We start from the raw sequence: 16,304 nt of genomic DNA, 5'->3' as shown, positions 1-16,304 counted from the left end.
ATTTTTTATTACACCACACCCTCTTGTAGATTAGCAGGAGTGTGAACAGTGCCCATTTTCTGAGAGAACAATTTGGCAATATCTGTCAAAGTCAAAATTACATGTCCCCTTTCATACAGCAATTCCACTATAGAAACAACTTCTATACATTATTTACAAAGTATTTATTGTAAATATACATCAACAGGTGCACAAAGGTGCATGTGCAAGGATGTCTGAAGTACCATATGATTTATCCCTCTCAAAGGAAAGAAATAAGAAAAAGAGAGAGATGGAGAGAGGGAAAGAAAGTGAGGGAAGAAAAGAGGAAGGAAGAGCCTAAATGCACAAAAATGGGGGATATGGCTATATTACAAAATACTGTGCAGCAAATGAAGAATGGAAGAGCTCTGTGTTCTGAACACGGGAAGAAACACAAGATACTTTGTAAAAGACAAAAAAGCAAGCTGTAGGTCAGAGTCATTCTAAATAACAATGAAAATGATGGTGATAGCAATAATGACAGCTGAAGTACACTGAAGATTTATGACGTTCCAGGGCTCTAAGTGTTTTATCTGGTTATCCCATTTAATGATGAAATAGTCCCATATGGTAGATATTATCGAATAAGGAGTGTTCAGTTTGAAAAGTGAAACAAAATATCAGAAAAATAATTTTTTTTTTTTTTTTTGAGACAGAGTCTCGCTCTGTCATCCAGGCTGGAGTGCAGTGGCGGGATCTCAGCTCACTGCAAGCTCCGCCTCCCGGGTTCACACCATTCTCCTGCCTCAGCCTCCCCAGCAGCTGGGACTACAGGCGCCTGCCACCTCGCCCGGCTAGTTTTTTTTTGTATTTTTTAGTAGAGATGGGGTTTCACCATGTTAGCCAGGATGGTCTCGATCTCCTGACCTCGTGATCCGCCCGTCTCGGGCTCCCAAAGTGCTGGGATTACAGACCTGAGCCACCGTGCCCGGCCAAAAATAAAATTTTTTTAAATAAAACAGGTTAAAATTACAATTCTGCATTTAAAAAATGACCATATATTAAGCTCTGGTTTCTTTAGGGGTACAGGGGAGGGCAGGGAAGAAGACTCATGATTTTTCTATCAAATAATAGAAAAACATAATAATATGCTATATCCTTGCTTTGTATTTAATTTTTGTAGCAGCATCCAAAAATGGTCATTTTTGAAAAGAAATGAGATTTCACTGATTTTTTTTAGTGTTTTGATACTCAACTAATTCTCCCTGAAGCATCTATTATGGATTCAGATTAAGAAATGGAGAAGAAATTGAAAACCAGTGTATTGTGGCAGATATGGCTTTGCTGTTTCTCCAACATCACTTTCATTCACTTCAAAAACTTCTGTATTAAAAGATTTACAATTTCACATTGTAATCAATTTATATCTTGTTGTCAATGGGGTATTAACTATAAAGATAAGAGGCAAGGCCAGGCACACGCCTGGAATCCCAGCACTCTGGGAGGCCAAGGCAGAAGGATCACTTGAGGCCAGGAGTTCAAGACCAGCCTGGGCAACAGAGCAAGATCCTGTCTCTAAAAAAAATTTAGTTTTAATTACCCAGGCACAGTGACATGCACCATAGTAGCAGTAGTAGTCCCGGATACTTGGGAGCTGAGGCAGAAGAATCACTTGAGCCCAGGAGTTCAAGGCTGCAGTGAGCTAGGGTCACACTACTGCACCACAGCGTAAGTGATAGAGCAAGACCCTATCTCCAAAAAAAAAAAAAAAAAGAGCAGGCAATTAATTAATTAATTACTGTTAATTTTCATGGGGATGTTTGATAGAATTCATTTTATAAGTAGTCAGAATTCATTAGGAAATATTTTCCTCTAACAAAAATTACTCAAAAGGGTATCTGAAATATGCATACCCATGTCTGTGTATGCAGAGTAATTTTCCCAATAGTCATGAAACTGTTAACAGTGCATTCCTGGAGGCCCTAGAGAAGGGACTGCAGGAGGGGTCAAATGAAGTGAGCAAGGAAGGAGGTTTCATGTGCATCTTATATCTCTCTCAATGCTTTTTCCTTTTAGCGTACATATTCTGGAATTTAAAAAATTAATATGGATATATTAAATATTATATGACTTTCAGAAGTCAACATATTAATATCCAGGATTAATAATCCTTTAGCCAAAAATTATCATTTCCTAAAGATATGGTTTTGATATTTGAAAGGGATTTTGGTACTCATCATAATGCATACATTAAAGTAGCTAATACTCAAAAAACAATCTTTTTTTTCCTTTTACTTGGGAAGAGTACGCTAGGGGAAAAAAAACACACCTAAGAGAAAAAACATACCTGAACTTCTCTGATTCATTGTTTCGAGATTTTTGTTTTCCTTTATGTTTTGGAGGCTGACCTGTGAACATAAAAGTATTTGTTCCTGAAATCTGTACATAAAAATCTACAAGCCTGAGAGTAAAACTATTTTTAAAATATAAACTGGAGTAAGAAAACAGAAGCGGCAATATGGTACGTGAGTATAACTACAAAAGGGTAAGCCGAAAAAGAAGCTACTGATGATATTTTTCTATACATAATAAATTATTAAATATAATCAATTATTAAAGATCAATTATAATAGTGATCATTATTATGATTTAGGTCTACCATAGATACAGAGAGATACAGGAGGAACTCCTGTTCTCAGACAGCTTACAATCAGATGGGGTGAAAAGACACATCACTTCAGTAGTTAAACAACAATGATCCTTGTGAAGAAAAGAAAGTACTGTGTTGTTATTGACATGTTAATTGCATAGTCAGTAATATCTCTCACAGCTCACAAAAGGGAAAATTCACTTAAGCTGGAGTGGTTAAGAAAAACGTTAGTGAGGATATAGCATTTGTGTTTGGTTTTGAGAAAGAAGTACGATCTGGATAGAATGGCCTGAACCCAAGAGCAGAGTTCATTTCAGAAGCACTAAGTAAACCTGTGTGATTTCAAGACCTCAAAAAGGGTGGAAGGCTGGAAAAGGGCTGCTAAGGCAGGCTGAGGTGAGTGTTTACAGACCCTTAGCTTTTCATGCAGCTGTGTGAGCCCAGCTTTATTCTGCTGGCAGGAGCAGGAAACCATTGCATATTTTTGGGCAGGGAGAGACATGCTCGGAGCTGTGTAGAAGAACTGGTATGGCAGGAAGAGCAGGGTGCATCTGATGAAGGTTTAAGGGGAGGGCACAGAGACAAGTCAGAGCCAATGTAATAAGGACAGAATGAGAGCCTGGGCTTTGGTGGCCTCAGAAAACAAAAGCAGCTTTTGGAAAGGCAGAAGAATTCTAGTTTGATTTCCATTCTGTGACCTTGGACAAAACTACTTAACCTTAACCCTGGAACCTCAATTTCTTCACCTGTATGTAAATGCTGAAGGGTAGACAGAATTTATTTAATTAAATGATAATAATGGCCTGAGAAATATCAAGAAATTAAAAGCTATCTTCCACAAAAAAAGTTTTATCCTCAAAGATGTTTCATATGCTGTTGGAATTGCATCAGGTAGGACAACTGCCTGAGTTTCCCCTCCGTGTCATGACGCCAATGTGCTAACCAAATGGAAATGCTCCATACTAAGTAGCTATATCTATGGAACTAACTGAGCCTGAGCGAACATGAAGCTGCAGTTCGCAAAAATTAGAAATGGCTGCTAGAAGCAAAACCATGGAAAGAAAAACTAACCACCCAACAAACAAGAGAAGGGAAAAGAGAGGATCGTTAACTAAAAAACCAACAATCTCACCTTAAGAATCCTGGGAGGAACACTTCCAGGCTTGAGGTCAGTCACTGTTGTGTGTGACCACAACCTTAAACCATCAAGAAAAACTGTATTTTCCTAAATCTTGTGTTAAAAGGCAGGGAAGCATGTAATATACTTTAGAAAGATTTTCTTCACACTCTGGTGGTGTTAAGATTCAGAAATGAATGAAGCACAAAAATATTCACTTCTCCAGAACCTTCATCTCCAAATGATGCCAAGTAATGAGGTTCTGCGGTATCTGTGTTTACTAGATATATAAATAAATACATGCACTGAGCACATACAACTTAAAACAAATGAGACTTAGCCTACAGCACTGTTATGGTCTGGACATGTGTGTCCCTCACAAGATTCACATGTTGAAATCCAAATCCTCAAGGCGATGGTAATAGGAGGTGGAACCTTTGGGAGGAATTAGGTCATGAGGCTGTCCCCTCATGCATGGGATTAGTGCCCTTATAAGAAGACACCCCAGGCTGGGCATGGTGGCACACACCTGCAATCCCAGTACTTTGGGAGGCTAAGGCAGGAGGACTGCTTGAAGCCAAGATTTCGACACCAGCCTGGTCAGCGTGGCAAAACCCTGCCTCTACTAAAAATACAAAAATTAGCCTGGCGTGATGGTGCATGCCTGTAATCCCAGCTACTCGGGAGGCTGAGGCAGGAGAATTGCTGAAACCCATGAGGCGGAGGTTGCAGTTAGCCCAGATCATGCCACTGCACTCCGGCCCGGGCAACAGAGCAAGACTCTGTCTCAAAAAAAAGAAAACGAAAAGAGACCCCAGAGGGCTGTCTTGCTCCCTTCTACTATATGAGGACGCGGCAAAAAGATGGCCATCTATGAACCAGGAAGAGGACCCTCAGCAGACATCAAATCTGTTGACATCATGATGATGAATTTCCCAGCTTCTGGAAATGTGAGAAATAAATGCTTGTTGCTTATAAGCTATCCAGTTTATGGTATTTTTGTTATAGCAGCATCCGTTCTCAACATGGGTGATATCACCCCCAATAGGGTGAAAATTAGTTATTGGGAGACAATATCAATTCTTTTTACACATAAAGCACAGATGCACATACGGTACATAAACAGCTATTAAAATTTTATGGGGGAGAACAATTAGATTTAAAAAGGTCTAAACAGGCTCCTAGCAGGTGGGAGGAAGGGAGGCAATAATAAACTTTCAATAAGGAGAAACAACAGCCTAAAAAAAATTAAGAAGCAGGTCAAAAAGAGCTATGTATTTCATCTTTTCCTTTCCTTTTATTTGAATTTCCAAAATTACATTGACTAAATAATATGAAAAGACTGAGCATTGATTTCAAATAAATATTCAACAATTTCTTAACATAGAAGCATTATAAAGTAAAGGAGAACAAGAGTGGATATAAGCAAGGCTTGTGCAAATTGTAGGGCACCCCAAGGTTAGCAGACATTATATTAACTTGGCAACAATTGATATAAAAACAATACTCACTTGATGGTGGTGAAAATTCAGGATGACAGTCACAATCATCTACCTTCAACACCTCATCCACCACCTGCCAATGAAAATTAGTGAGACTCTAAAATCAAAAACAAAAACCTAGCCATGAAGAATTCAATAGCCATATAAAAGAATTTAGAATAGAGTAGAATTCACCCAAGCATCTAAAATATGCAGCTGGTTATTAAGCCTAAATGTATAAACAAGCAAACAAAATGATAACTAATGATAAGGATCATGATACGCAACGACAAATTCTTGAATGACAATTCTATTTCTGTTGCCTAGCACAATGCCTAATGTGACAACTGTTCAATAATACCTGAATTAACACTATCACATCTGTACATAAAAATCTACAAGCCTGAGAGTAAAACTATTTTTAAAATATAAACTGGAGTAAGAAAACAGAAGCGGCAATATGGTACGTGAGTATAACTACAAAAGGGTAAGCCGAAAAAGAAGCTACTGATGATATTTTTCTATACATAATAAATTATTAAATATAATCAATTATTAAAGATCAGTTATAATAGTGATCATTATTATGATTTAGGTCTACCATAGATACAGAGAGATACAGGAGATAACTTCTGTTCTCAGACAGCTTACAATCAGATGGGGTGAAAAGACACATCACTTCAGTAGTTAAACAACAATCATTCTTAAGAAGAAAAGAAAGTACTGTGTTGTTATTGACATGTTAATTGCATAGTCAGTAATATCTCTCACAGCTCACAAAAGGGAAAAATCACTTAAGCTGGAGTGGTTAAGAAATATGTTAGTGAGGATATAGCATTTGTGTTTGGTTTTGAGGAAGAAGTATGATCTGGATAGAATGGCCTGAACCCAAGAGCAGAGTTCATTTAGAAGCACCAAGTAAACCTGTCTGATTTCAAAACCTCAAAAAGGGTGGAAGGCTGGAAAAGGGCTGCTAAGGTAGGCTGGGGTGAGTGTTTACAGACCCTTAGCTTCAGATCCAGCTGGAAATGCTCAGTATAAACTCCTCTCCCTAACTGAACACAGTCTCATAGAAATTTTCAATGTTATCAACAAGAGGACTTTTCCAACAACCGAAGGAAGAAGATACAAAGAGAAGTAAGTGACAAAATGGTTATTATTTTATTTTATTTTATTTTGTTTTGAGACAGAGTCTTGCTCGTCGCCCAGGCTGGAGTGCAGTGGTTCGATCTCGGCTCACTGCAAGCTCTGCCTCCCGGGTTCACGCCATTCTCCTGCCTCAGCCTCCCGAGTAGCTGGGACTACAGGCGCCCGCCACCATGCCCGGCTAATTTTTTGTATTTTTATAGAGACGGGGTTTCACCGTGTTAGCCAGAATGGTCTCGATCTCCTGACCTTGTGATCCGCCCACCTCGGCCTCCCAGAGTGCTGGGATTACAGGCGTGTGCCACCGCGCCCGGCCCAAAATGGTTATTTTAAAAAATATTTTGAAAACACATAAATGTGATTTCAAAATAAATTCTGTGACTTTCAAATATTGTATTTATGTAGTTGTATGAGATACTCAGATTATTTATTATAAAAAGAATTCTTTTGGTAACAATAGGCAAAAAGGGTTCAAATCGCCAAAAATTTGGTTTCTATTACCACCAAAATATTACTGTAAAAATATGAGGCTATCTATACTTGAAAAAAACTGTAGTTTTCAATGGAGCTTACCTTTAGATTCTGATTACCACCGTTGGCCATTTCGTGATTAATTTTTCTGAAATCTCTTTCCTTCTCCACAAAGTTAAGTGAAGTTGCAAATACAGGTGTTGATAAATTCCTAGGTGTGTAGGCCCTAAGTGGGGAGAAAAAAGAAACGAATTATTATATATTTTTAAAAAGTTATTCTTTGAATGAACAGGTTGCAGCAATCACAGCCTTTTTTCCTTGAAAGCAAGGTATTATTGTCTTAAAAAGATTTTCTACCTGTGAGATGGGGCTTTATAAATAAACATTATTTTAAATTTGGTATTAAACTCAAAATAAATAAAGAACAGTTCAAGGGCCGGGTGCGGTGGCTCACACCTGTAATTCCAGCACTTTGGGAGTCCAGGGCAGGTGGATCAGCTAAGGTCAGGAGTTCGAGATCAGCCTGGCCAACATCGTGAGACCCCCATTTTTGATTTTGTAAAAATACAAAAATCAGCCAGGTGTGGTGGCATGTGCCTGTAATCCCAGCGACTGGGGAGGCTGAGGCAGGAGAATCATTTGAACCCAGAGGCAGAGGTTGCAGTGAGCCAAGATCATATCACTGCACTCCAGCCTAGGTGACAGAGTGAAACTCCGTCTCAAAACAATTTAAAAAACAAACGAACAAAAAAACCTATGTCCTTGTGTTAAATTTAAATATCCTAATTTAAGTTAAATTAGGATACTAAAATTAAATTTAAAGACTCCACAGCCAATTTCTTTATGTCTACATGTTCAGCATGCTACAGAATGAGCAGCTTCAATATCCCAGACATCTGAACAAGCATGCAGAAAAACATTTAATCTGTTTTAACTGCCAAATACGCAAAGGTAGAACCCTGGTTGCTATTGTTTTCTTGTGAGCATACTCAAGTCTGTCTGTTGCCTATTTCTAATAGGAAGTATCTTAGCCTTTGAAAGACATCAGGAAGCTGAAAGTATTAGGTTGGTCCAAGAGTACTTGCGGTTTTTGCCATAGATGTTTCCAACACAGAGGTGAAGGGCAGAGGGCACAGGCTATGTCCCAGCTCTCTGCTGCCAGGAGCTTCATGGCCAAACTGGTCCCATTCAAGCATAGTAAGGTCCAATTAACATTTCACCCCTCTTTTCCCACAGGATTAGGCTACTGAGCTTATATCTATATGGTTCAGTAAAACAGCGAAATAAATCTGACAACTTACAGGTCACCTGATAACACAGGCACTTAAAAAACTACCTCTCTTCCTTCCATCTCCAGCTTTACTGTGGTTGCTATCAGCTCCTAAAGCGTCAAACATAAGTGATTCTTACATTCATGGAGCAAAGCCATTCCTAGCAGCAGCTACTGACCTGCTATTAACTTACCTGTTTTCGTAAAAGGCTTTAATTGGATCCTTATTTGCTGTTCGACCTATAAAAGTCAATCACACACACATACACATAGTAATCAATGGATTGGCAACACAGACTTTAAAAGATTTTCAAATTTACTTTAAGCTGATAATAAGGAACATCAAATTTAGAAAACTGAAAAGTAAACCTAAGCAATTTTTCATTTCTAGATGTCTTTAGTTTTAGGATGGTGTCAACAAAATGTTACATAAACTTTGTCTGATATTCCATCACATGTGATCATTGACAAGTTGACAGCAACATGTAAATCTGAATCAGAGGCAGTACCTGTCTTCAAAGAACTCACAATCTTATTACATAATCATGTTATGATGGATAACAACATCTGCCAGTCAAACAGAGCTGTTCAGCTCAGCATTGTACGACCCGAAGAAGAAAAAGCAGGGAAGACTCATACACTAAAAATGTAGATTAAGGGACTTTCAGGCATTGGAGAAAGCAAAAAGACTTAGTAGAGAAAACAAGGGCAGAATGAAAATCTACAACTCCTAGCCTGCACAGCCAATTTCTGCTATATATATAAAAAACAATACATATACATATGTTCAGCACACTATAGAATTAGCACAAACGGTGCAGAAACATCAAGCAGCTCTACTGAAGGGTCTTTTCTTTAGGAAATAACTTTAGTAATGAAGGAAGTATTTTTAAATAATTTTGTTTCAAAAAGCTTTTATTTTATTCAAAATTTCTGAAAGGGTTTTTTTTTCTACAGAAGAACAAATAATAACAATTTAGCTGCTGTCTGTTTCAAATAAAAAGTACAAATCATTTATAATTACCTAATGGATAACATGTAACTCTACACAGATAGAAATGAAAAACTCAAGTGCCATGAGCAAGATAACATGATAAAATAAGGATAAATCATCTGAGGATTGATTTGTGGTCCTCTGTCAATCCAAGAAACCCACCTTCCAAAGTCTGAAAGGGAATTAGACTGTAACCAAAAGAACCTTAGGTGAAATACCTTGTAGGTCTTCTATTTGTTTTTGTAACTTTACATGCTGCTGAATTAGATCCTTGATTCCCTCAGGGTCATTTTTACAGAGTTTTTGAGCTTTTATGTTTGCTTGCAGGGCCCAGTCATATTCCCCCAGCATAGAAAGAGCATCACAATAACGATAATGACCCTGTTCCAAAAAGATAAATTTAATTTTTTCTCAAAAATATGCTTAAGTTAAAGAAAACAGGTAAGGAACACTATTTTGCTTGAAAACGGATTCATTACTTAAAATATTAGATTAGGTCCCTACCAATGAAAAATAAATTTAAAATGTTAATACCTCAGGAAATAAAATTACCTAATGAGCTAAGTGAAAAGTTATAAATAGTCAAATAATTACAATAACTAAGGATCAATATTTTTGCTTAAGAAATTTCTGTACCCCCAGCAAAGAGTTCAACTTTTGTTATATTTTGCTAACAGAGAATATAATAATTTCGTGCCAGATAAAGTAAAAAATGTCATACATTATAAATAACTTCAAGGTTTTAAAATATTTGAAGGCAGTAACAGTCTCCAAGTCATCGTCTTTCCTACACCTGGAAATGGAGAAGTTTTTAGAGCTGGATGAAACCATCGGCCTGTGCTGTGGTTTTCTGATACCTCTGAACCTCCTGAGTTCAAATGATTCTCCTGCCTCAGCCTCCTGAGTAGCTACAACTACAGGCATGCATCACCACATCCAGCTAATTTTTTTGTGTTTTTTTGTAAAGATGGGGTTTCACATGTTGGCCAGGCTGGTCTCGAACTCCTGACCTCAAGTGATCTGCCTGCCTCGGCCTCCTAAAGTGCTAGGATTACAGGTGTGAACCATCACGCCTGGCATCTAAAGCCTCACTTAAAAAAAAAAAAATGGAGATTTTTACAGTTTAGGAAAATACAAAGACTAATACACAGATACCCAGAATTAACTGTTAACATTTTGTTATATTTGCTTCTGATTTTTTAATGAAAGAAATAAAACTATTTCTGATGCTACAGATATGGCTGAAATCTCCTTTGCACCCTCTCCAATCTCCTTTCCCTCTCTTACTGCCCAGAAGCAAACACTATCATGAACTTGATAGATATTTTTCCAGCCTATGTTTTACTGACTTTTTCATTTAACACTTTTAAAAATCCATAAATGTTGATAAGCCAGTTAATTCAACTGCAATCTACTATTTGATTCATTCAATCACTAAGTCAACAATTATTTACTAACGAGTGCCTGCTAAATGTCAGGCAGCTAGTCAGACAGTCTGGATTCAAGAGTGAAGTGAACCAAACACCAAACAAATCTTTCCTTGTGGAGCTCATATTATGCTGGAAGACACACACAATAGCCAATATAACTCAAACAGTAGATATAATGTATTCAATAATGGTAAGTCCAAAGAGGAAAAAAGTAAAGCAGGGAAAGAAGATAAGAAATGCACAGGAAGTGAGGTGTTTGGTATTTTAATAATGTGGCCAGGGAATGTTTCACTGAGAAGAGTCCTTTCAATACCGATCGAAAGGAAATAGGGCGGCTGGCCAATGCTCTGGGGAAAAGCATTCCAGGCAGAGGGAAGGGCAAGGACAAAGTGGAAGTGGGCCTGGCATGTCTGAGGAACAGTGAGGATGCCAAGGGCCAACATAAAGTGAACCAGGGACAGAACAGGAGGAGTGAGGTTGGAGAAATAACAAGTGTTCAAGACGGGGACAGATCACACAGGTCAGAGTAACAACTTTGATCAAGTGAAAATACCACATTTATCTGCTGCTTCATCAACAGACATGTAGGTATTTGCAGTAGTATGCCATTAAAACAACGCTGCAATGACCAACCTTGTATATCTCACCATGTGCATATTTGCTAGAAATTTTCTAGGGTACACACACTCAAAACCAAGTAACTGTGGAGTCTGTCTATCATAGCGCTCCCTGAGTTGGTTGTAAGCAATCACACTCCCACCAGTTTACTGGGGCTTCCTGTTACTACACATACCCACCAACACTCAGGACAATCAGCCTCTTTAATTTCTGCCAATCTAAAGGACTCAAAGAATATGACACTGTAAAATTTACTCACATAGTGGGATGTGTGTGGAGGCCCTCTATTCTGCACTATTGGTTTCATTTTTCTGTGTACCAAATCCTCACAATTTTAATTACTAGGAAATAGAAATAGTTTCTTATTTCTATCGGCCATTCAGGATTACTCTTCTGTGAAATGCTTACTTGTTTTACTGGCCCATTTTCTACTGGGTTTCTTATTTACTTTAGGAATTATGTGCATATTCCGGCTATAAATCCTACCAGTTATATATGTGGCAAATTATCTCCTCTCAAACTACTATTTCATCTATGGCGTCTTTTGACATACACAAGTTTTTAAGTTTGACATAGCCAAATATATCAAGATGGTTTTTTTCACTGCTGATTGGTGCACCGTGTGTTAAGAAACCTTTTCCTGCCTCCTATAAAGACAGCCTCCTATAGTTCCTTCCCAGTTTTAAGTGGTTTTTCACACTCAGGCACACCCACCCAGAATATGCAGAGACGACCTCTCAATCACTAAGGCACCCGAAGGCTCGAGATGCCCACAGGCCACCTGTCCTCACACACAGCCTGTCACTGCTGTGGCTGGGTCCCCATGCTGATCATGGATCTCATGACTGCCCTTTCACATTCTGGAGCTCTACGTAATTTCACATAGCGTTTTTATGAACAAACACACCCGATAAACAGGTTTTTCACAATGTTGTATGGCATTATTTGCTCAATGTAAAATATAGAAGAAACCTACCTTTGGCCAAGTGTTCTTCAGAATAGTGGCTCTCTTTCCATCACCGAGTGCATTTCTAAAAAGAAAAACAATTAAGTATTTAAAATTTTTCACTCTTTTTTAGTAGAAGTATTATATCTTGCATATGTATTCTTTGTGAATTTTCCACGTATATTATCTAATCAAAAGATAATTTTAGTTTTTAAAAATCCATATAATATACGTCCATTATAGGAAATTTGGAAAATACAGAAAAATAAAACAAAAGGAAAAAGTCACCCAGAGTCACAATCACAACTGCCCAGGAATAACTACTTTTAATATATCTGAAATATTTTTCCCACATATCAACATTGTATCTATGCATAGCATTCTTTTTTTTTTCTTCTTCTTTTTTTTTTGAGATGGAGTCTCGCTCTGTCGCCCAGGCTGGAGTGCAGTGGCGTGATCTCAGCTCACTGCAACCTCCGCCTCCCGGATTCAAGTGATTCTCCTGCCTCAGCCTCCAGAATAGCTGGGATTACAGGTACATGCCACCACACCCTGCTAATTTTTTGAATTTTTAGTAGGGATGGGGTTTCACCATGTTAGCCACAATGGTCTTGATCTCCTGACCTCGTGATCCACCTGCCTCAGCCTCCACCTGCCTCGACCTCCCCAAGTGCTTGGATTACAGGCGTGAGCCACCACGCCCAGCCCATAACATTCTTATTTGTACATTTTTCTGTACTATTTCTGCATGTCAGTAAGACTTTCCAGATGTATCACTACCAGGTCTTTCACACAACATCAGTTAAGCTACACTGAACAGAGCATGGAAGCTAGACCATAAGATCCGGGTTAGGTCTAATTTAATCACTAATTTTCTTGGGGCTATTAGGGAGTTATTAACATCTCTGGGCCCATTTTTCTCATCTGTAAAATGTGAATAATTCTGTTCTACCTGTTCTGAGGTAGATATTAAAATTAGATACTACATTATTAAATGTACTTTCATAACCTATCAAGTACTAACAGATCCAGATCACAGTCTATCAGTTTCCTGGCTTCTTTATCTTCAATGACTTCCACCTCTAGCCCAACTCAGCCACCCATCACTGCACCCCTGGAACTTAGCATCACTCAAAACTGTTCAAACTTCAAACTGTTCAATCACTAATTCAGGTATCCAACTCCCACTATAACCTAGGTTATCCCATTTAACTTGTTCAACTGTTCCTATCTCCTTGGGGTACCCAGCTCACTGATTTATTCACCTACTTTTTTCAATATAGATTAAGATTTGCTGGTTCATCATTTCACATTCGTATTTATGCTAATTCATTACTATTAAAGAGATTTCAAGGAAGAACTAGATAACTTATACTACCAGATATCAATACCTACTAAAAGTTTACATAAAAAAAAAAAAACCCAACTAGATGAGGATAGATAACCTGACCAACAAAATAGACTAAAGAAACTAGAAATGGATTCTTACACATAATCACCTGATTCATGACAAAGGTAATACTGCAGTACATGGAGAAAATATACTCTCTTAATAAATGGTGCTGGGTCAATTGGACATCCATATGAATCTTTTTTTTCTTTTTTCTTTTTTTTTTGAAACAAGGTCTCACTCTGTCACCCAGGCTGGAGTGCAGTGCCAGTCCCTCTCACCACAGCCTTGACATCACAGGCTCAAGCACTCCTCCCACCTAAGCCTCCTGAGTAGCTGGTACTACAGGCACGTGCCATCATGCCTAGCTAATTTCTGGCTAATTTCTGAATTTTTTGGAGAGACAGGGTCCCACTATGTTGCCCAGGATGGTCGCAAACTCCTGGGCTCAAGCAATGGTATTTGTCAAGTGGGTGGTATTTGTCAAAGTTCCTGCCTCGTCCTCCGAAAGTGCTGGGATTACAGGCGTGAGCCACCGCTTCTGGCCCATATGAATCTTGAACACTACCTCACACTACATACAAAGTTGTACATCAAAGTTGAACAATCAAACCTTTAGACAAAACACAGAGAATCTGGTGACCTTTGAATGGGTAAAGACGATAAACAGAACACAAAAAGAGCTTATCACAGAGAGAAAAACCGATAAACTGTACTATATTAAAATTAGTAACTTGTTTGTGAAAAGAAAACATCGACAGTGAAAAGGCAAGCCACTGAGTGTGAGAAGATATTTGCAATACATATATCTGACCAATGACTCGTATTCAGAATACAAGAGAAAAAAACTCCTAAAAATGAATAAGGCATTCTACTCAAGAGAAAAAAATAGCAAAAGACTTAAACAGGCACTTCACAAAAGAGAATATCCAAATGGTCAATAACCTGATGAAAATCTGAAACATCCTTAATCAATTTATGAAAATGCAAATTATAATCACAGTGGTATACCACCATCACCCACCAGAATGTCTAAAATAAAAGATGAAAAATAGTAAGTGGCCGGGCGCGGTGGCTCAAGCCTGTAATCCCAGCACTTTGGGAGGCCGAGACGGGCGGATCACGAGGTCAGGAGATCGAGACCATCCTGGCTAACACGGTGAAACCCCGTCTCTACTAAAAATTCCAAAAACTAGCCGGGCGATGTGGCGGGCGCCTGTAGTCCCAGCTACTGGGGAGGCTGAGGCAGGAGAATGGTGTGAACCCGGGAGGCGGAGCTTGCAGTGAGCTGAGATCTGGCCACTGCACTCCAGCCTGGGCGACAGAGGGAGACTCTGTCTCAACAAAAAAAAAAAAAAAAGAAAAATAGTAAGTGTTGGTGAGGGCACAGAACTGAAACTCTCATATGCTGCTGTAAGAGTACAAAATGATACAATCACACAGGAAAGCTAAATGCATATAAGCATACCCTCTGTCCACAGCAATTCCACTCCCTGATTATACACTCAACAGAAATGAATACGTATGTTCACAACAATACTATCTGTAAAAGCCAAATACAAGAAGCTACCCAAATGCCCATCAACAATAGAATGGATAAAATGTGGTATATTCATGCAATCGATGAACACTTTACTACATGCAACAATATGGATCTCAAAAACGATGCTGAAAACCAAACATAAAAGAATACATAGTATATTATTTCATTACATTGCACTAAAACAGGCAAAATTAACCACTGGAAGCCAGGCTGGTAGTTATCCTGGGGGAGGAGGTGGGTCATGACTAGGAGGAGGAACAAGAGGAACTTCTGGGGTACTGGGGTTGTCATCTGCGCGCTGGTTACCGTTGTTTGACTTCTGAAAATTCCATCTACACTTAACACTTGTATACTTTTCAGCATGTGTATTAAGATTTTTTTTAAAAGGACATAAGACAAAGTTGTCCTTCTGCTGAAGACGTATGAATTACAGCAGCCATCCTACATTCTGAGGGGACAGCCTGAGGACCAAGTCACACACTGAGGCTGGAAAAATCTAAGTCTCTTATGACATTGTTGAGCCACTGAATATACAACCCTAGCACCACCTTCTTCTGGAACTCCTGAATAAGGTAAGTTTTCTTTACCATTTAAAGAGACACACTGGGTCTCTCTCCCCAAATACCTTTAAAAGCTGCCTATGCTAGCTGTCTCCATTTCCTCGCATTTCTCAACCCCATCTAATTGGCATCTGTTCCAAGAACTGACAGCTTTCCCTATGGTTACTGAATGACATCCATGCCATGTTGCCAAATCTAAGTTCCACTGTAACTGGCTTCTCAGTAGCCAACAGATACTGCTGACCATTCTTTTACTTACTTCTGACACCACACATAGTCTTTGTTCCATCTCTCTGATCACCTTTTAATACTCCCCTGGGCAGGCTCATCCGTCTCCAACTGGTCATATGTGTTCAAGGCTCAATCCTGATTCCTCTCCTAGTCTCAGCCTAGGTTCTCTCTAGGCCAGTGGGTCTCAACCTTGACTGCACATTAGTACCATCTGGGGAGCTCCTGTAAGCCCAATGCCCAAGCTTTACTCTAGATTAATTGAGTCAGAATCTCTAGGGTGGGTGGTATTTGTCAAAGTTCAGTGATTCCAAAGTGCAGTCCAGGTTGAGAAACACTTCTGTAAGCAATCTCACCCACAACTTCAAATCATGGAGGCTAACTATCCCAAACATGTCTCCCGTCCAAACTCTCCCTTGAGTTCCAGACCCATATAACTCACTACCTATACAACATTGCAATTTGGATGCTTCCAAGGCACTTTTTTTTTTTTTTTTTT

At 38.8% G+C, this 16,304-nt stretch overlaps 1 protein-coding gene across 1 annotated transcript in view; it reads right to left on the bottom strand.

Annotated features, from left to right (window-relative positions):
- TTC3 (tetratricopeptide repeat domain 3) overlaps window positions 1-16,304 on the bottom strand; it is a 126,827-nt gene that overhangs the window by 79,882 nt on the left and 30,641 nt on the right. The window contains exons 11-16 of the mRNA XM_011953999.1: window positions 12,115-12,169; window positions 9,309-9,471; window positions 8,291-8,336; window positions 6,929-7,052; window positions 5,240-5,303; window positions 2,309-2,369 (exon numbers count right to left, since the gene is read on the bottom strand). Of these exons, the coding sequence (XP_011809389.1) occupies window positions 2,309-2,369; window positions 5,240-5,303; window positions 6,929-7,052; window positions 8,291-8,336; window positions 9,309-9,471; window positions 12,115-12,169 (513 nt within the window). The remainder of the gene's footprint in view (window positions 1-2,308; window positions 2,370-5,239; window positions 5,304-6,928; window positions 7,053-8,290; window positions 8,337-9,308; window positions 9,472-12,114; window positions 12,170-16,304) is intronic.

Source organism: Colobus angolensis, unplaced genomic scaffold, assembly GCF_000951035.1.
Source record: "Colobus angolensis palliatus isolate OR3802 unplaced genomic scaffold, Cang.pa_1.0 Scaffold38, whole genome shotgun sequence".
Classification (NCBI taxonomy): Eukaryota; Metazoa; Chordata; class Mammalia; order Primates; family Cercopithecidae; genus Colobus; species Colobus angolensis.
Note: the sequence above shows the minus strand (reverse complement) of the source record. Positions and strands in the feature narration are given on the sequence as shown.